This window comes from Geotrypetes seraphini, chromosome 1 (assembly GCF_902459505.1).
Source record: "Geotrypetes seraphini chromosome 1, aGeoSer1.1, whole genome shotgun sequence".
Lineage (NCBI taxonomy): Eukaryota > Metazoa > Chordata > Amphibia > Gymnophiona > Dermophiidae > Geotrypetes > Geotrypetes seraphini.
The window spans coordinates 65690179-65712194 of NC_047084.1; the positions used below are offsets into that span (position 1 = coordinate 65690179).

General features: G+C 44.7%; 1 protein-coding gene across 3 annotated transcripts in view; it reads right to left on the minus strand.

The window, feature by feature from the left end:
* The window catches only part of EGFLAM (EGF like, fibronectin type III and laminin G domains), a 207886-nt gene that overhangs the window by 95223 nt on the left and 90647 nt on the right, over window positions 1–22016 (minus strand). For 2 of the 3 annotated variants that reach the window (XM_033932615.1, XM_033932635.1), the window contains exons 8-10: window positions 20576–20691; window positions 17638–17980; window positions 2551–2651 (exon numbers count right to left, since the gene is read on the minus strand). In XM_033932615.1, coding sequence (XP_033788506.1) covers window positions 2551–2651; window positions 17638–17980; window positions 20576–20691 — 560 coding nt within the window. The remainder of the gene's footprint in view (window positions 1–2550; window positions 2652–17637; window positions 17981–20575; window positions 20692–22016) is intronic. The other variant, XM_033932625.1, reaches the window with a different exon arrangement.

Below are 22016 nucleotides of genomic sequence, written 5' to 3' on the forward strand. Positions count from 1 at the left end.
AAACAAAATGTCCAGACAATAAGGTAGAACAAATTGTTTTATTTTGAATTTATTAATTGGAATATGTTAGCTTTGGGATATGTGCATCACAATTATTTTTGTATTGTGTTCAATGGCATAGTCATATAGCTGATTTGGGGGAGGGAATGGAGCCCCAAATTAGTGGATAAGCACCAAAGTTTCTCTTAGCCTGAGTACAATATATAAATACAAGCAGGGCAGGATTAATTTGTCGAGGGCCCCTAGGCACACAAGTACTCTGGGCCCCCTGTCATGCCCCACCCCACCATGCGCCCAGGCGGAAACAGGAAACTGCGTCAGAGGGAAGCTTTGGGTAAGCAGCACCGCTTGCAAAATTACAGTTCCCGTTGCCTTTCTTACCTGCGTTGCTTGCTTGTCTTACTTTCCGTCGATGGGGGGTCACGTTGCTGATCGGAGGGAGGCCCACGTTGCCAATCGGGGAGCCCGCGTTACCGATCGATGCTGGAGGAGGCCCATCGTTGTTTGGAAAAAACAATGTTGATGCCCTCCTTCATCGGGCCCCCCCTGACCATTTCGGGCCCTAGGCACATGCTTACTGGGCCTATTGGTTAATCCTGCCCCGAATACAAGCCTCGCCAACTGAATAAATTTTTCTCCAGTCTGGCAACCAGAAATCTCCAACCTTTGCAGCAAATGGCAATATCCTCAAGCTGCCACTGTTTTCATGCATAAATGAAAGCCAAGCGGGGGCAGGGAGGAGGGAAGGCAGCAGCAACAGCAACAGCAACAGCTATGCAATATTGCTGCCAGCTACAGAACTTGGAAAATTCTGGTTACTGGACCTGAGTGTGTGTGTGTGTAGGGGGGGAGGTAGGTGGCCGATAGTTGGTGAGGCTTGGGGATCCCCACTAGCTAAGGCAAGAGAGATGTTCATTTTGAGGGGGCTTAAACCCCCCTCTCATGGTTATGCTACTGACTGTGTTCAAAATGAAGTTCAGAATTTGCCGAGTTTAACTTTTTGGGATTTCCAATTCAGCTTTGATATTCATATTTCTATTTCTAATTTGTGATCCATTGTTTTATATTTGGTGATGGTTTGTCTGTTTTGTGTGTGAAGAAGTCATTTAAAGGTGGGTGAGGAAATTGAGAGACGTGCAGGTAGAAGAGGGGCCCCTTCCTTAATTTCTACCCTGGGACACACATGGAATGGGCATTCCTAAAAAATTTAAAGTGACTGTATACTTTTCACTGTCCATATCAGGTTCCATGGATGGTTTCACCCACATGTAAGAATATTATGCTTGCTTGCCCTTAGTATAAGTGATTATGCTAATCAGATCTTTGAGCAACTTGAGGACTTCTCTACTGATCACATTATTCAGGTTACACTTCATTTAGATTATCACTCCCCTCCTACCATGCTTTTGTTTATGATTTCAACTGGTGTTCCCATGCAGGTTACCTGCCCCAGATTGTTTTTTATTCCACTTTTGCTATGAGAAGAAATACTATATTCTTGGATTCCACCCTCTTGAACTTTATGAATCCTCTGTCTTTACCCTTTGTCTTTTTGAGTTCCACCACTGTTTATGTTTCTACCATTTCCATGAGGATGGTATTCCTGACATCCATGAAAAATCATTAGCTAGTGTTGCTTTTATGTTTACCTCCTCATAAATATTTTTACTTTTAACAAAAAATATGCTGAACACGGCATCAACTGCAGAATTTACAAATGGAGTTGACTGGTCAACTTAACTGTACACTGAACAATAAAGGAGCAATCTAATAACAGCAAGTATGAGTAAAAATATGCAAGGTCTTCTGTGTGCAGACTGTTATATTTTCAAAAGCAAAAGTACACACATTAGCTTTGAAAATAATCCCAGGAAACATATATGCTTATATTTGTACCTGCAAGGAGCTAATCTGTAAGCTCATTTGTAAGTGGCACAGTGATCAACTGAAAAGGAGGCATATATGTGGAAGGAGCATGGGCAGGATGTGAGTGTCAACCATCAATGTGTGCATCTTATAGAATATTGTCAAATGTGCATGTTGAATGACAAATCTAGATATCAAGTTTCAAGTTTATTAGGATTTTATATACCGCCTATCAAGGTTATCTAAGCGGTTTTTTTTTTTTTTTACAATCAGGTACTCAAGCATTTTCCCTCTCTGTCCTGGTGGGCTCACAATCTATCTAACGTACCTACATCTGCTGTTTACTTGGTATAAACAGGTGCACCAATGTGAGTTTGTACCAGTATTCTGTAATGACATCAGGGCACCTTGACATCATTATAGAACTGATATGCCTCATAATGCATTGGAATGCTGTAAAGTAGGCATCAAATTACAGAATTGCTGCCTGTGTGCATACATGCGCTGCATATATACTTTTGACTACATAAGAACCAGCAATTTTTCTTATAAGCCCTCTCCTGCATGTGAAGCACTGCTTTACCTTAGAAAATACTTATGAAAATTACTTTCCCCAGGACTACAAAATAATGCATTCTTTGTAAATTTTTTGACCTGCAACAGATATGTGCTCTTTTACCTTACCTTGAATTCAATGGTGATATGAAATATCTGATAAGAATTTTTTAATGACTCAAAGATCATGTATGAATGTCCATAGAATTGGGGATACTGAATTGTCAGATCTAAAATACAAACAAAAATATAACATTCTGTTTAGCAGCTAGCTCAAAGTTATATCAGTATACATATTCAACACAGACAATATCAGAAAGATATAATTGCTAGTCATTAGCAGATACTACACATAGGTAGTGCTTGTGCAAATGGATGTAGGTCTAGGCCTGCAAGTGAAGTATTGCACATCTGTATCCCTGCCTTTCCACTTAAAGTCAAAAGGTTTCTTCTGAAAAGTACAGGGATATGTTAAATAAGTAATCCAAAGTGTTAAGTGGAAAAATGACTTTGGTAAACTGATAGAAACAATGAGTAACAAGGGTGACATTTTAATCTAAGCACATAAAAGTATACAGAACTTGTGACAACATAAAAATAATTGTATTACAACAAAAGTACATTAAATTTGGATAAAAATTTGTTTATGAATATTGACTCAGACCATAAATAGAAGCTAAATCTATTGACAGTATCTTTGAAGGAAACCAAAAAATTATTTTATTTAATGAAAAAGTGCTAGATCGACACTCAGCCTACAGGCATTCTAATCCATCATGTAACACCGAAAGTACTAGGAGAAAGGTTACTACACCATAATATTTGCGTTTGAAGCTAGTTAGAACCCCAGGGGAAATATGCTCTTCTATTAAAGATTATTGATCTGTATTCTCAGCTAAAACTATTTTATATAACTGCATGACATTAATAGCCATCCCCACTCAACCAACAATACCACAGGTTTGGCCAGTAAGGTCAGGACTGCTCAGTAGCAGATCAGTCTATCACTAATTCATTTGCGAAACACAACTACCCCACATTACAGATCCTACCAACCCAGTCAAAAAGAGCTAAGGTAAGAACATAAGAACTGCCATACTGGGCCAGACCGAAGGTCCATCAAGCCTAGTATCCTGTTTCTAACAGTAGTCAACCCAGGTCTCAAATACCTAGCTAGATCCCAAGTAGAGAAACAGATTTTATGCTGCTTATCCTAGGAATTAGCAGTGGATTTCCCCAAGCCATCTCAATAATGGTCTATGGACTTCTTTTAGGAAATTATCCAAGCCTTTTTTTAAGTCCTGTTAAGCTAACTGATTTTACCACATTCTCTGGCAATGAATTCCAGAGTTTAATTACATGTTGTATGAAGAAAAATATTTTCTCTGGTTTGTTTTAAAACTACTATTACTTATTTCTATAGCACTACCAGACACACGCAGCGCTGTACAGAATCATGGCCATTGGTTTCCAGATTCATGAAAGGACTTTTCAATGTTAAACCACCTCTGAAACCACCTCCAGTAGCATGGGATCTCAATGTGGTTCTTGCTAAGTTGATTAAACCTCCATTTGAAACAATATCTATGGCTAGTCAAGTACATTACCTGGAAAGTTGTTTTCCTCATCTTTCTCACTTCTGCCAGAAGAGTGAACTTCAAGCACTAGTGGTGGACCCACCATTTACAGTGTTCCACCATGACAGGGTTGTACTTCGAATCCATCCAAAGTGCTTACCACTGAATTTCATCACTGAATTTCATCTCAATCAATCAAATATACTTCCAGTGTTTTTCCTAAGCCTCATTTTCATCCAGGAGAAATGGCTCATCACACTCTGGATTGCAAACGGGCTTTGACCTATTATCTCGACAGAACAAAGCCGCATAGGATATCTCCTCAACTTTTCATTTCCTTTGATCCTAACAAGTTGGGGGCATCCTGCTTCCAAGAGAACGATTTCCAACTGGTTGGCTGCTTGCATATCATTCTGTTTTGCTTAGGCAGGGCTGCAACTGGAGAGTCAGGTCACAGCTCATAAAGTTAGAGCTATGGCAGCTTCAGTAGCTTTCCTCCATTCTACTCCCATTGATGAAATCTGCAAAGCTGCTACTTGGTCCTTGGTTCATACATTCACCTCACATTATTGTCTGGAATCTTTTTCCAGATGGGATGGGCACTTCGGCCAATCAGTATTACAAAATTTATTTTCCTAAAAGGTCAACACTCCCACCATCCCATTCTGGTTAGCTTGGAGGTCACTCACATGTGAGAATATCTGCCTGCTGTCCCTGGAAAACACCTGTTACGGTAATTAACTGTGCTTTCCAGGAGGTCATGCATGAGATGCCTATAAGCTGATAGATGTTGAGAGGGTTTGTACTTTAGAGAATGATACAGGGACAAATTTTTCCCTGTCCCTGCGGGAACTCATTTTCCCGTCTCGGAGAGTTCTTTTCCTGTCCCTGCCCCTGCCCCTGCCCCATTCCTGCAAGCTTTGTCTTCATCTGCCCAAGCCTCAAACACTTTAAAATCATAAGTGTTTGAGGCTTGTGTAGTTAAGGCAGAGCTTACAGGAATGGGGCAGAGACAGGAATAGTGACAAAACTTGCAGGGACGGGGCAGAGAAATTGAGTTCCTGCAGAGACGGGAAGAAATTTGTCCCCATGTCATTCTCTAATGTATTTGTCATAAATGGACATTGTCTGGACAAGAGACTTCATGTAGAAAGCTATATAGAAGGTGTAGGATTTTACTCTTGAGCACTGAGCCCTGGAACACCCTGCGAACAAACTTATCTAGCGTATTGGCTTTTCTGCCTGGGAAAGCACTAACGTATATTCTAGAGTTGTGTGTTTTCTTTAAGAAGGATTCCACTACTAACGGCTGATGTGGTGGAAGCTGTGGTTTGTCGAACCCAGGGACAAACTGAAGTTTGTACAGGAAATCTAACCTCTTTGGAGCTACCGGTATACAAAATGAGGATTCCCAGTTTTTGAACAAGGCCTCTTTCATAAGGTTGTGTAGAGGAACCTTCAGGCATTGTTTTGGCACCTCCTTATAATCGAGTGCCTCTCTGAATTCTGCAGTGGGTTCTGTTTCAGACTGCATTTGCCCCATTTGCTTAATAAACTTGGTAAAGGACAGGCTGGCAGGTGGTAGAGTCTGGTCAGGCAGTGAAGGTGAATCTGAAAGACTGCCTTGTAAGAACATAAGAACATAAGATTTGCCGCTGCTGGGTTAGACCAGTGGTCCATCGTACCTAGCAGTGCCCTATTTGAGTCTAGCCTTACCTACTTATGTTCTGGTCCAGCAGGAACTTATCTAACCTTTTCTTGAATCCCTGAAGGGTGCTTTCCCCTATAACAGCCTCTGGAAGAGCGTTCCAGATTTCTACCACTCTCTGGGTGAAGAAAAACTTCCTTATGTTTGTACGGAATCTATCCCCTTTTAACTTTAGCGAGTGCCCTCTCATTCTCTTCATCTCGGAGAGGGTGAACAATCTCTCTTTCTCTACTAAGTCAATTCCCTTCAATATCTTGAATGTTTCGATCATGTCCCCTCTCAGTCTCCTCTTTTCAAGGGAGAAGAGACCTACTTTCTCTAGACTCTCATTGTATGGCAACTCCTCCAGTCCCTTAACCATTTTTGTCGCTCTTCTTTGGACCCTTTCGAGTAGTACTATGTCCTTTTTCATGTACAGCGACAAGTGTTGGACGCAGTATTCCAGGTGCGGGGCGTACCATGGCCTAGTACAGCGGTATGATAACCTTCTCAGATCTGTTTGCGATCCTCCTCTTAATCATTCCTACCATTCTGTTTGCCCTTTTCGCCGCCGCCGCACATTGCGCGGATGGTTTCATTGACTTATCTACAAGAACTCCCAAGTCTCTTTCCTGGGGGCTTTCTATGAGTATAGCAACGGACATCCTGTATTCGTGTATATAATTTTTGTTTCCGACATGCATCACCTTATCCATGTTGAACCTCATTTGCTATTTAGCAACCTATTCCTCAAGTGTGTTTATGTCTCATTGTAAGTCTTCACAATCCTTCTGTGTCCTCACTATTCTGAATAACTTTTTATTGTTCACAAATTTAATCACTTCACTCATCGTGCCAATTTCTAGGTCATTTATAAATATGTTGAAGAGCACAGGCCCCAGCACCGAACCCTGTGGCACTCCACTCGTGACGCTTTTCCAGTCTGAGTATTGTTCATTTACCCCCACTCTCTGTTTCCTATCCACCAACCAGTTTTTAATCCACGTGAGTATATCACCCTCAATTCCATGGCTCGGAATTTTTCAAAGTAGATGTTCATGCGGGACCTTGTCGAATGCCTTCTGAAATCTAGATATACGATGTCAACTGGGTCACCCTTGTCTCTCTGCCTTTTTACTCCCTCAAAGAAGTGCAGTAAGTTTGTCAAGCAAGATCTTCCTTTGCAGAAGCCGTGCTGGCTGATCCTCATCAGTTTGTGTCCGTCAAGGTGATCGATGATGCGGTCCTTTATCAGCACCTCTACCACCTTTCCTGGTACCAAAGTCAGACTTACTGGTCTGTAGTTTCCCAGATCTCCCCTCGAACCTTTCTTGAAGAGCGGCATAACATTCGCCACTTTCCAGTCTTCCAGAATCTTTCCTGATTTGATCAACAGATTGGCTATTAGTTGAAGCAGTTCAGCTATAACCCCTTTCAGTTCCTTGATTACCCTCAGGTGGATGCCGTCCAGTCCCGGGGATTTATAATTTTTAAGCCTATTAATCTGTCTGCATATCTCTTCTAGACTTACCGTCGACCCTGTCAGTTTCCCATCTTCATTTCCTATGTATAGCCTGTTGGCTTCTGGTATATTGGATATATCCTCTTTGGTAAATACAGACATAAAAAACGTGTTCAGTTTGTCGGCGATGGCTTTGTCCTCCTTTAGTACTCCCTTTATTCCATGGTCATCTAACGGCACCACCGCTTCCATCGCGGGTCGTTTCTCCTTGACATAACGATAGAATGGCTTAAAGATTTTGCCTCCTTGGCTATTTTTAACTCGTAGTCTCTTTTTGGCCCCTCTTACCGTCTTATGGCACTTGCTTTGATGTTGTTTGTGCTTTTTCCAGTTTTCATCCGTTTTTGTCCTTTTCCATTCCTTAAATGAAGTTTTCTTGTCTCTGATCGCTTCCTTCACTGCTACGGTGAGCCACGCCTGTTCTTTGTTCTTTTTCCTCTTGGAACCCTTGTTGATATGGGGTATATATAGATTTTGCGCCTCAGTGATTGTGTCCTTAAAAAGGACCATGCTTGCTCTAGCGTAGTTACAGTGCTTATCCTTTTCCTAATCTTCTTCCTCGCCATGACTCTCATCCCTTTGTAGTTCCCTTTTTGGAAGTTCAGTGCCATGGCAGTCATTCTGGATCGATTTTTTGTTTCTGTGTCTGGGTTGAAGTGGTTCAGTTGTGATTACTGTTTCTCCGCATCCCTTCTACTTCTATACTTTGTGCCGGTCCTCATAGTCCATTTAGAATTAAGTCCAGAATTGCATTTCCTCTCGTATTTTCCTTGACAAGTTGTTCCAGGAAGAAGTTACCTACAGCATCCAGGAACTTGGTCTCTCTACTGCAGCTAGAGTTGCCTAGGTTCCAATCTATCCCCGGATAATTGAAGTCGCCCATGATAACTGTGTTGCCCCCCTTGCATTTGTGTTTAATCTTGTCCGTCTGTTTAATCTTGTCGGACTGCTCTGGAGGTCGGTAGTAGATGCCGATCTTTGTATCCATTCCATTTGTTCCCAGTATTTTGGCCCATACAGACTCTACCTTATTGTTCATTTCCAGCGTGTTCTCTCTGGTAGACTCATTCCCTCTTTTATGTATAGGGCAATACCCCCACCTTTCTGTCCTATTCTGTCTCTGCAGTATAGCTTGTATCCGGGTAGCACAGTGTCCCAGACGTTGTCCTCGTTCCACCATGTTTCCGTGATGCTGATGATGTCTAGGTTATCTTTTTGTGCTATAGCTTCCAATTCTCCCATTTTATTCCTTAGGCTCCTTGTGTTTGTGTACATACACTTAAGTTTGAGGCCTGTTACTTTCTTGCACTTCCTTCCTCCTTCTGTCTCCCTCGCTTCTGTCCCTTTCGATCCGTTGGGATTTTTATCTTGCCTATGATCCGGTGAGTCTTCCCTGCAATCTTCTTGCATGGTATCCTCTGGGAATACTGTTTCCCGAACCGACTTTTGGTTGACTGTCGGCTTTCCCCTTCTTCTTAGTTTAAAAACTTCTCAATTTCTCGCTTGATGTTGCTTGCAAGTAGCCTCGTTCCATCTCTGCTGAGGTGTATAGCTTGCTCTTCCCCCAGAACGTTGTCCAGTTATGCACGAAGTGGAATCCTTCTTCCTCACACTAGCATCTCATCCATGCGTTGACTGCTTGCAGTTCTGTCTGCCTCTTCGAATTGGCCCTGGGTACCGGCAAGATCTCCGAGACTGCTACCTTCGGTGTTCTGATCTTCAGCTTCCTTCCTAGCATCTGGAACCGGTATTTCAGTATTTCCCTGCTGTAGTTCCTGTTGCTCATGTCATTTGTCCCAACGTGGATCACCACTGCCGTATCTACCCCTTCCGCATTGTCAATGATCCTGTTGATGCTCACTATATCCTCCACCTTGGCTCCTGGTACACAGGTCACCAGCTGATCCTTTCTTCCTCCCGTTATGTGCCTGTCGACTTGTCAGATGATGGAGTCCCCCACAACGATTGCTGTCTTCTCTATCTTCTCTTGTCTCTCTAGCTGAAGGGCTGTGTCCTCGGTGTACGTCCATCTCTCTAGCTGCAGGTCTGTGTCCTCGGTGCACTTCCATCTTTCCTCATCCCAGCGTTGGCTTGCACTGGACTCATCTTCCTGTGGGTTCCCTCCGCTGTTTCCAGGTCCTGCTGCTGTGTCATCTATTCCTTTCTTGTGATTGTCCTCCATGTGGTCCTCACTCACTGTAGGTGTATCTGTAGGTGCTTCTTGGCAGTTCCTCTCTTTTTCACTTTCTCTTGACTCCTCTTCTCTCTGCCCGATTCTCTCTCCTGCCTGTCTGCCCCGCTCTCTGGGCACACTGGATGACTCGCCGTTGGCCCCTCCCCTTTTAAGGGGGAAGCTCCGGATCTGTTGTAGATGATGTCAGAGAGGTGGGTGGTGCTACCTCTTGCCGCTGCCCCTCACTTTCTGCTACTTTCTCTAACTCTTTTTCACTTTCTCTTGACTCCTCTCTGCCCAACTCTCTCCTGCTCGCCTGCCTCCTCTTCCTACCCAACTCTCTCCTGCCTGTCTGCCCCGCTCTCTGGGCACACATGCTCAGTTCTAGTCGAGGCTAGGAGCATGTTGATAGGATTTAGCACAGCAGCATATTCAGATGATCTTGAAGAGCAGGGACCTGTATGGTAGTCGGTACATATGATGCCTGTTGCTGGAAGTAGAGAGCCTGTGCGGTTGGTGGCATAGAATGTGCTTGTTGCTGTGCTTGTTGTGTAGTAGGTGATACAAATTGCACTCATTGCTGCACAGATACTGGAACTGGCACTGACACTTGTGTGGTAGTTGGCACAGAATGCACCTATGCAGAGGCAACCGGTCGTTGCTTCTTTGCTGGAGAAATGCTTGTGTTGCAGCAGCAGCATTGGAGGGGGAACAGTACCGTAATTTCACGCATACACCGTGCACCCGTGTAAAAATCGCACACGGGTATAGCGCGCGGGAAACCTAAATATATGTAAACAAATTTTTATATAGCGCGTACACGCGTATACCGCGCATGCTGCTCCTTTGAATTTAAATCTCCTTACTTCTGGCGGAAACATGGCGCTGTAGACAGCGTGTTGCTACAGCTCCGCTACACCTGACCGCGGTGCGGCAACTAAACTGCTTTCCTCCCTCTGGTTCGGGTTGCCCGCGGCACTGAGGAGTGTGCTGGAGACGCAGCGAGACTCGAATCTCATTCACATCGCAGCCCAGCAGTTTCGGTCGCGGGACGCCCGGAGGCCACGTGGCACCGCAGATAGAGAGCGGCTGCGACTTTGCCCACCGGAACGAGGCTCGGCTCTTCTCCTGCAGGCCGGATTCGGGTGCGGTATTCTCCCTGTGCTGGGGAGTTTGCTGGAGGCGCGGCGCGACTCAGACCTGATACACATAGCAGCCCTGCAGTTTCGGTCCCGGGGCTCCCGGCGGACACGTGGCACTGCAGAACGCGTGTGGCTGCGACTCTACCCACCGGCACGCAGCGGGGCTTTTCCCCTGCAAGTCTGCTTTTGGGCTCGGTCTTCTCTCTGTGCTGGGAGGCTTCTTGGTGGCATGGCAAGATCTGGGAGCCTAGGATAGGGTCGCCATGGCAACTAAGGCGGTCCGGAAGGATCAGGAGCGGAGTAAGCTGCCAGAGGCCAAGATGGCGGATCCCGTGGCGCCCCCGTCGCCGGAGGCTCCTCACTCATCCTGGGTTACCGCAGTTACGGTAGAGGTTCAGGCTGCCCTGGAGAGCTCTCTGGGGGACAAACTGCAGCGTATTCTTGATAAACTGGACACGTTGGACCAGCGCTTTGCCTCCCTCACATCAGAGGTCAAGGAGACTCAGCAGCGGGTGAGTGCTGCTGAGGACCACGTCCAACAGCTTGCCCAGGAGCTGTCCGCCCACACTACAGCGTTGGCTTACAGGGCCCTCGGTAACCAGAGGACACTCGCTGAAAATCAGGGGAGGGAAATTTCAGGGTGATGCTACGAAGTACTTCTTCACTGAAAGGGTGGTAGATCATTGGAACGAGCTGCCTCAGCGGGTGATTGAGGCCAGCAGCGTGTTAGATTTCAAGAGAAAATGGGATATTCATGTGGGATCTCTAGGAGAGTAAGAATCAGAGAGTGGGTCATTGGTATGGGCAGACTCGATGGGCTATGGCCCTTTTCTGCCGTCAATTTCTATATTTCTATGTTTCTATGGCTGCGTTACGTGCCAAGGTGGATGACCTGGAGAACAGGTCCCGCCGTAATAACCTTCGGTTTGTTGGCCTGCCTGAATCGGTGCGGGACGTGGAGCTGGGGGCGCTATTGGAACGCTGGTTGCCTGAGTCTTTGTCTTTATCATCTTCCTCGGGCCCCTTGCGAGTGGAGAGGGCGCATCGATTGGGGCAGCGGAGAGAGAATGCTGACAGACCTCGAGTGGTCATCTGCCGTATCCTGAATTATCATCATAAGATGGAGGTCCTGCGAGCGTTGCGGCAGGGCAAGAAGCTCTTGTATGACAACAAGCCAATTCTTTGCTTCCAGGACTACTCGGCGGAGGTCTCTCAGGCACGGCGCAGGTTTTCACCTCTTTGCACCCGTCTCATCCAGCGCCACATTGCTTTTTCTCTGCAATACCCGGCTCGCCTGAGGTTGACTCATCTGGGTAGAGCTCATCATTTCGACACCTTGGAGGCCACACAGCGTTTTGTGACGGAGATGATGCCTGAAGAACCACCGCAGGGAGCTGCTGTGGACTGAGGAGACCCGTTTCTGGGGACTGGTCTGTGGTTTGAGTTCGGACGGGGGGTGTCTCTCTTCTTCCCCTGTGTTGGGTCTCTGTGTTTTCTTGAGGGACTGCCTGGTTGGTGTGTGTGAGGATGGAGGGGGGTTGACCTGGTTGTCTTCTGTTAGTTTGGGTCTGTTCCTGCTCTGTCCGGTTATTTGAGCATTGGGAATTTGGATTGGTGAGTGGGCTTGAGGGTAGGTGTTGTGGCTGTGGTGTTCGGGGAGGGGAGGGGTGGGCTGAGTGTCTTGGGGGGTTTGGCTGATGGAGGATGTCTTTTACTATTCTCTGTGTTTTGGGGTTTGTGGGTCGGGGGGTACTGGTCATTATTCCCGTGGGAAGGTGTACCTGGTTTCCTGGAAGTGATGCCCTATTTGGGGTGTCTTGGGTGTAGATTGGGTGAGGGTTGGTTGTGGAGGGGGATAGTGGGGTGGGGAGGGGGGGAGTTGGGGGGTGGGGGTGGGTCTTGCAGGGTTTCAGGGATTCTGTGGTGGAGTTTTCTGTGGAATTTTGGGGTGGGTGGGTTGGGGGGTTCTGTGCTAGGGGATTGACTGGGTGGCAGGGGTATGGCTTGATTCTTGGGGCAAGAGGTGGCGAGAAGCCGGGGGAGCGGTGGCTGGGACGCTTCTCTGGCACTATACTGGTTCTTTCTTCTTGTGTTACTTGTCTATTGAGTGGATTGCTCTGGAATACACTTTAACTTCTTGGAATGTTGGGGGGATCCACTCCCCTATTAAGCGCTCCAAAATATTGCAGCGTTTGAATTGTTCTAAAACCTCTATTGCTTTTTTACAGGAGACCCGTTTATCCTCAGTGGAACATGCCAAGCTCTGTACCTGGTGGGTGGGTTCCTATTTGGAGGTGCCTGCCGTTGGGGGAAAGGGAGGTGTTATTATTTTGATCCGTAAGGGTCTTCGCCTACAAACCCAGAAAGTGCTCCGCGTCCCTAGTGGGCGTTACATCGTTGCCTTAGTGTTACTTGATAATTGGCCCCTTTTGCTCTGCAATGTCTACGCTCCTAATAATCCTTCGGCCAGGTTTTTTAGGGGGCTTTGCAATCAACTCTTGCAGTTTGGAGATGTTCCGATGCTGGTGGGCGGGGACTTTAATGAGGTACCGGATCCAAAGTTGGATCGCTCTGCTTCGTTGGGTAGAGAGACCTCCAAACTTTATACGGGTGGTCAACTTTTGGAATCCACCTTGGGGTTGCTTGATGTGTGGCGGGTGCTACACCCGTTGGAGAGGGATTACTCCCACTTGTCCAGGGCGCACGGGACGTTTTCCCGAATTGATTTTATCCTCATTTCTCGCGCACTGCTTCCCCGGGTACTGGGGGTTGATATGGGCCCCATTGAAATATCTGACCATGCTTGGGTGGGATTTCGGTGGACTTGGGGAGACTCTCCGAACAATAGAGGGTCCTGGCGGTTTCCCTGTTACCTGTATAGGGATACCCGTTTTCACGAGTTTTTGATACAGCGCTGGCGTGATTTTCAATTTAATAATCATCAGCATCGTGATGATCCCATTCTCTACTGGGAGACGGCTAAGGCTGTTTTACGGGGGGATGTCATTTCTTATGTGGCCAGGGAGTCGATGCTGAAGCATAGGCGGATTCTGGCTTTAGAGCGGAAGGCGACTGTGTTGAGACGCCAGTACGGCAGGGCGCCCTCATTCCTGCTTCGAGCGCAGCTTTTGGAGGTCCAGCAGGAACTGAATGAATTGTTGCATCTCCGGGCTCTGCGGACGAGGGAGTACTTTAAGTTTCATTTGTTTCGGTTTGCGAACAAGAGTAGTCGATTGTTGGCCCGCCTGGCGCATCCGAGGGGCGGACCTGAGAGCATATCGGCTCTTCGGGGCTCTTCTGGGGTGCTGCATCATCGGCCGGAGGAGATATGTGAACTATTGCGGGAGTTTTTTGCTGAGGTGTATACAGATCCCGGCCCTGAGCTTTTGGATGGGCAACTTTATCTTGACAGCCTCGATTTGCCTTGTTTATCTCAGCGGGATGCTGCCGTATTGGATCTTCCCATTACCGCAGAGGAGGTGGAAGGGGCGATTGGGGTCAGTCCGTTGGGAAAGGCGCCGGGCCCGGATGGGTTTCGGAGTGAGTTCTATAAGTTGTTGGTGACGGACGTAGCGCCAGTGTTGGCTGAGGTTTATAATCTGAGTGTTGCTAAGGGCTTTCTCCCTCGCTACGTAAACCTAGCGTCTATCATAGTTCTCCCAAAGCCTGGTAAGGACCCTCTTTTGCCTGAATCGTACCGTCCTATATCATTGTTGAACTATGAGGCGAAGCTTTTGGCTAAACTTTTGGCTACCCGCCTGGCGCGTGTTTTGCCATCGCTGATCTCTGACTCTCAGGTGGGGTTTGTGCGGGATAGGCCGGTGGCTAAGAATATCCGGCGCATCTTGTTAGCATTGGAACGGGTGGGACAGGACGGTAGCCCCGCCATGCTCATTAGTTTTGATGCCGAGAAGGCGTTCGATAAGGTGCGGTGGGGTTACCTTTTTGCGGTGCTGAGGACGTACGGTTTGGGCCCCTTCTTTTTTGGTGCAATCCAGGCGCTGTATAGTGATCCAGAGGCGAGGATTTTGGTTAATGGGACTTGCTCTGGTTTGTTTCCTATTTGCCGAAGGACTCGCCAGGGCTGCCCCTTGTCGCCGCTCCTGTTTGTGCTTTCTTTAGACCCTCTACTTCGGGAGCTTCAGGTAAATGCGGATATTCGGGGATTGGTCTTGGGAGATTCCCATTTTAAACTGGTGGCGTTTGCGGATGACCTACTGGTCTTTTTAACGGACCTGCAGCGTTCCTTGCCCGTATTGTTGGAGAGCCTTCGGGAATATGGAGATTTCTCTGGCTTCGTCTTGAATTTTGCGAAATCCGAGACACTGGCTTCCTCGGTTCATCTTCGGCGGTTTTGGGGGAATAGTTTCCCGTTGCGCTGGGCTGACTCCTCTTTTAGATATCTGGGGATCATGCTGACTATGGATGTGGCCCAACTGTATCGTCTTAACTTAGATAAACTCCTTGCGGATACTAAACTGTTGCTAGCCAAATGGCAGGCGTTGCCGCTGTCTTTGTTGGGACGAATTCATTTATTTCGTATGGTTGTCTTCCCGAGATGGCTTTACGTTCTTCAGACTCTTCCCCTTTCTTTGTTGCAGAGGGATATTCGTTCCCTCACCTCCCTATTGATCCGGTTTTGTTGGGGTGGACGCAGACCTAAATTGAAATGGTGCCTGTTGGTGGGGCCTGCCTACGGGGGTGGTTTGGGGGTGCCCGACATCAGGGTTTATAACCAGGCCTGTTTGCTTCGTCATATTAGTGATTGGGTGTTGGGTACCTCTTTTTATACGGATCTTTCTCTGGAGCGGGATCACTTCTATCCTCTTCATCTCTTGTATCTCCTCCATGCCCCGTTGTCTAAACTGCCGCGCCTCTGTAGGCGTAGTATCTTGTTTCGGCCCTTGTGGACAGTGTGGCATCAAATCCTTCGGTTGTGGAATCAGGACTCTCATACTAGTGCACTTCTCCCATTGGTGGGGAATTTAGCTTTCCCTCCGGGGGTTGGACCTTCCGTGTTTGGTCGTTGGAGGGCTCGAGGGGTGGAACAGTTGCGGCATGTTCTGCGGGATGATGTGTCTCTCTTACCTTGTGCTGAATTAGTGGGGAGGGGGGTTCCTGAGATTGGACTTCCTTTTGCTTATTGTCAACTCAGTCACTACGTGGCTTCCCTCCAGGGGACTTCTTTGCAAGGGGATTTTGGGACCCGGCTCATTATTTTTTTGACTGCAGATCCTGATTCCAGGATCTCTATCTCTGTTTTACATGGCCGGATCCTGGCTCTTTGCCAGCCGAGGGTTTTCCCTGGCATTCTGGAGGCCTGGCAGCGGGACTTGGGTAGGGACTTGGGGGACAAATTTTTGTTAACTGCCCTGAGACGCACTGCGGGCTTGGTACATAGTGCTGAATTACGTGAATGTCATTTTCGCACTGTTCTGAGGGCCTATGCTTCCCAGAGTCAGGCTTACCATGCGGGGGAGGAGCTGGGGGGGTGCGAGCGGTCCTTCGGGGTGGGGGTGCGAGCAGTCCTTAGGGGTGATGAATCGGACGTCGGGGAGGGAGGGTACTATGTAAAAAAAAATTTGTACAACGCACTCACGCATATAACGCGCATGGTTAATAACGCGCATGGTTATACTCGGTTTGTAAAATCGTGTATAACGCGTGCGTTATATGCGTGAAAATACGGTAATTGTGCTTCATAGTTTTCTTACACAGTTCCCCCGATGGCAGCAGCACTGAAGTAGCTGAGGTAGAGCTAGACATTGAAGTTGACAGCCCTGGAGTAGGGCCTCAGGGTCGGAGTTGGCCATCCTCAACACTGCTTCAACCCCAAGAAAAAAGTCAACAACATGAGGTTCCTCAGAGAGGAGAAGGAGGCTACTAGACCAAGGTCTAAAGCACTCCATTCAGTACTGGCAAAAAAAAAAAAAAAAGGAAAATGAATTGTGTGGATGACATCACCCCACATGTGAGAATATGATGCATACTTGTCCTTGGATAACAGTGATTAGCATATCTGAGTTTACCAAGAATTTGGACAAGTTCCTGGAGGAAAAGTCCATAGTTTGCTATTGAGAAAAGCAAGAGGAAAGCCACCACTTGTCAGTGTATGGAATGTTACTACTGTTTAGGATTCTGCCAGATATTTGTGAGCTAGATTGTCCACTGTTGGAAATAGGATACTGGACTAGAAAGATCACTGGTCTGACCCAGCAAGGCTATTCTTATTTTCTTTTAAGCACCCAGATATAGGCTCAATATTATGCAACAGAAAAACATAGAAACACAGAAATATAATGGCAGATAAAGGCCAAATGGCCCATCCAGTCTGCCCATCTGCAACATCTACTAATTATCCCTAAGAGATCCTACATGCTTTCCCATGCTTTCTCGAATTCAGATGCAGTCTTTGTCTTCACTATTTCTACCAGGAGACTATTCCACGCATCTACCATATTTTTTGTAAAAAAAAAAAAAAAAAAAAGTATTTCTTTAGATTGCTCCTGAGCCTATCACTTCTTAACTTCATCCCATGCTCTCTAACACTGGAGTTTCCTTTCAATGAAAGAGACAAGCCTTATGCGTATTTATGCCACATAGGAATTTAAATGTCTCTATCTCCCCTCTCCCTCCTTTTCTCTGAAGTATACATATTGAGATCTTTGAGTCTGTCCCTGTACACCTAAAGACGTAGACCACCGATTATTTTAGCAGCCTTCCTCTGGACTGACTCCATCCTGTTTATATCTTTTTGAAGGTGTGGTCTCCAGAATTGCACACAATATTCTAAATGAGGTCTCACCAGAGTCTCATACAGGGGCATCAATCTGAGGGGGTGCTGAAAAGTTCTCAATCCAACTAAGAATAGAATGATACAGAAATGGTTAAATCAATGATCTGAAACAATGTCAAAACATAGAAATTCGTTTCTGCAAATTGGCACTTAGCAAAATAACACTCTTTTCAGCTACAGTGGCAAAATAACACTTAGAATTTAGGAAGTTGGTTGAGCTGAGAACTTTTCAGCACCCCCTCGTAGATTATATTAGACTAGGAATATCTTGCCTAAAAGCAGAACTAGGTCATGCATGTCAGGATATAAGAAATCTTACCTTCTGTGCAAGTCTCTCCTCCTTTGGCCAAGTTACAAAGGCATCGAGAACCACCACGATCATAATCATGGACACACAAGCTGTCAGCAGGGCAGATTATTTCATCACAGGATAGATCAAAGAGTTTAGGCGATACAATACTGTTCCTTCTGAATGGCTTGGAACTTGTGGTTCTAGTTGTAGCGGTGGTAGCTTGTGTTGTTGTGGTTGGGACTGAGGAAATAACAGGACCTGATGTGGTTGTGGTAAATGTAGAAAGTGTTTCTAGAGATGATCCTGCTGCAATTCTGGTTTCAACCACAAATTTCTTCTTTTCTCCCTTCAAGTCAGGAAGTGGTTTGAGCTAAAGTTAGATGGAAAGACTTTGGTTTCCCACACTGACCAGCTAGACTTTTTACCATAATTAAAGATATACAAGTTAGAAAGTAGAAAATGATATGGAATACATTCTTGTACATTTTTTCATCATTCAGAACCATTCTGAAAAATGGCTATAGTTCCCACCTTTTTTGGGGGGAGGGAGGACTTAAAATTGCTTGAAGTTCAGAAGCAGTCTTACTTGGAAGAGAAATGATTACATCAGAGGCTAATTAAAGAGTTATAAAAGCATAAAGTAAAATGCAATAACTACTGAGGAGGGAAAGAGAGCAATTGAAAGCCCGCTACAGGTGTAAACTTTTTAAACTCTGAACCTGTTGTAGAAGCTACAATGGTTTGATTCTCAAATGAGTACAGTTGGTAAATAACATAGGAACCAGAATTTTGGCAAGAGATGTAGGGATATGATGGAGGTCTATAAAATCCTGAGTGGTGTAGAATGGGTAAAAATGAATTGATTTTTTTACTCTTTCAAAAATTACAAAGACTAGGGGACATTCAATAAAGTTAAAACAAATAGGAAGAAATATTTTTTCACCCAACGAATAGTTAGGTTCTGGAACTTGTTGCCAGAGGATGTGGTAACAGCAGTTAGCATAGCTGGGTTTACAAAAAGTTTAGACAAGTTCCTGGAGAAAAAGTCCATAGTCTGTTATTGAGACAGTCAAAGAGGAAGCCACTGCCTGCCTTGGAATCGGTAGCATAGAATTGGTAGCAAAGAATTGTTGCTGCTATTTAGGTTTCTGTCCGGTATTTGTGACCTGGATTGGCCACTGTTGGAAATAGGATTCTGGGCTAGATGAACCATTGGTATTGCAGGGAAGCAAAAGAATGCAAAAGGGTAGAACGGACAGGAAATGAATGTAGGAGGATGGGGAAAGAGAAGCCTACATACCACAGTCACATATATATGCACTTCCTACCTACACACACTGCCATCATGCACTCTTATTCACATCCCTTAATACACATCTCTATCAAATACATACACACTCATAGCCCCCCAACCCCACGACACATACACACACACACAAACAAACAAACAAACCCTATAGTCATTTAAGCCAAAATCCCCACACAAACATGTCTCAATCTGCGAACAGAGGAAAGGGAACACACCCCACTGTGTCACACTGTAAGTGAGCACATTTCAACTTGTTTTATAATTGATGTTACTGAAGTTTTCCATTTTGATTGGCTTTGTGGGTTAATAATGAGTGAGTAAATAAATAAAATTAAATGAGCCCAACACTATCTATTTCCTGTTGAATTCTAAACATCTTTAGTTGTTTAAAAGATTTCTAACCCACCCAGTCACTATAACTCTAGGCAAAGATTAGATAATGTGAAATATAGATTTGTCCACTAATCTCCTTTCCTTTAGTTCTGCAAGACCAGTCTAGACAAGAAGGATATGCTCCTGAACCAGTAGATGGAGGTAAAGAACATTAACTTTCAGTGATGTGATCATCATTATAAGGATTGGTGCAGTCATGGAACCTGCCAGTATACTTTTTACAAAGCAGACACTGATCTTTAAGTAAAAAATTAACAGACCACAGAACCTCCTCTGAGCTCTACACCTAGACCTAAACTTTGCCTTATAGCTAGAGACTAGTTTTGAGATCCTGAATTTAAAGCAGTGAAGGGCCTCTGTCTTCAGGCAGGACTTATTCAATAGCAAACATAATTAAAATAAATCACTTGCACTGAAGTAAATAATCAATTATCCAAGCTCAAAATACCAGATATATTTTTACCTGAAGGGTTAAGATTAAAAAAAACCCAGACTATATTTTCTCAAATTGTTTTGTGAACATTTATGGCAATTTACGCATCTGATATTTTCCTCACTGATATTGTCTTTTTAATATTTGTCAACCGCATTGAACTTTCCAGTTATGCGGTATAGAGATGACTTGTTATGTTATATTATGACTTCACCTTTTATGTATGTAAAATAGTGCCTAAACTTTCTAAATTTATTCTGTAAATTATATGTTCAGAGGTTGAATTTTGTTGCTCAACATTAACTTTTTCGCTTACACATAACTTTGGCTATTTTGAGAATATAACAGCCAAAGTCATATGACAACTACTGAGAATATTTTTAGGAAAGCACTTATGCAGTCAGTGCCACCAAAAACCTCATACATGCTTTTGAATATTGCCCTTGTTATTTTTATTTTACAGAAATTTTGAGTAGTGGACAACAGATGTTGAAAAATTACTCTCCTTTTGCAGAATTGGTGGAGAGAGGTAGCCTTTACTGAATAAGTGGTGACTAGGAGTTTTAAGAGGGTTCTAAGTCACCGTTCTAAAGGGACAGCATTGGTGGTGATTTAGGTCTATATGAAATAATGAAAGGGAAAAGATGTCCTGAGTTAATACCCAGGACTTTCTGCTGCTTGAGCTGTGTCCACTTAATTGTCTACTGCAGAGCCTAATTAAATGGAGCAAACCCAAAAGTACAGTTGGAAAGTCCATGCTTTGTGAAATAGGCCATAAATTCAAACATAAGTTCACAAATATTTTAAAAAATCAAGGTATAATTTCTTACATCTTCTATGTAGATGTCATAGTCTGAATCATCAATCCCAAATTCATCATATTCATCAGATTTGTTGTCTGTAATATATTGATGCTCATAACTTCCACTTCCAGATCCTTCTGTGTCTGAAACCAAATATGTATATTAAACAAACATTTGTTTTTTGCAAGGTTCACTACTGCAACACTTCTTCATTTTTGGAATTTTTTTTAACTTTTCACCATGATGGACTTGATTCAACCAAAATCAGGACTTGCCAAAAATTCTTCATCAAATAGATAATAGTGCTCAGTTAGGTGTCCTCCATCCCCCATCCCCTTACACATTGACCCAAACAGCTTGATACCTGGAATTTTATGTCCATGCGCATTCTGAAGTATATTCTCAAAAACATTACTATATACAGTACATAAGCCTCATGATCTGTTTTCAGATATGCAATTATTCTTCTGACATAAACAACATCTTAAACTGGGTAAAGGAAACCATATCTGAACAGTCTGACCATGCCAATTTAAACACAAGCTTAAAACGTTGATGCAGTGTTCAATCATCACACTGTTGATCTGATTATAATCCAACTCATTTATGCATCTCATTTCATTAAGAAGCAAATGAGAAAACTGATAAAATAAAAGTAGAAATATTTAAGTTAGTTTAGTTTTGGTTTATATTCTGCCTTTTTTCAACTTACTAAAAATGGATCACAAGATTATAAAAGAACTAGTCTTTAAGCTATCAATGTACTAAAAATAGAATTTATTTTTGAGTATGGCTGTGGCTGGCACTGTAGAGCCAAAGACTTGCCTGCATTTATAAAGGTACACCAAATGCAGGTGGAACCTGACGAAGAGCCGCAGAATATAGAATATAGGAGGGGGAGAGAATTGGGAGAAAACCACAGTCAAGGAGAGGTGCTGGGTTTATTTGGGGGACAGAGGGAATTGAGAGAGAACCATGGGCATGGTCAAGTATAAAGAGAAAGATTCTGGACTGTGCAGGGGGGGAGTGAAGAAGGAAATAGGGAGAGATGCCAAACTGAGGGAGAGAAAGATAGAGAGAGGGAAGTGGAGGAAGAAGTGAGAGGGAGAGAGGAGGACTCAGAAAGAGGGAGGCAAAAGAGAGCGAGAGCTAATGGATCTGGGGTGGAGAGAGTGTAGGGAAGGAAGAAAAGGAGATAGGTGCTGGATACTAGGTCTGCATACCATGGAGGGTTAGAAGGTACAGATTGATAACAGATCTGGGGGTAGGGAGGAACATGCAAAGAGAGTGCCAGTAATGGAAGCGTGAGGTATCCTGCTCAGTTCCTTGCTCCTGAGGCAGTACAAGGAGGAAGGAAGCAGCTTTGGAAGTGGATTTTTTTGACTGATAGGGCTTCAGCATCTCCACCAGCAAAGATATGATACCTAATGTGTGCTTGTGTGTGTAGAGAGGCCCCTCTTCTGCCCAC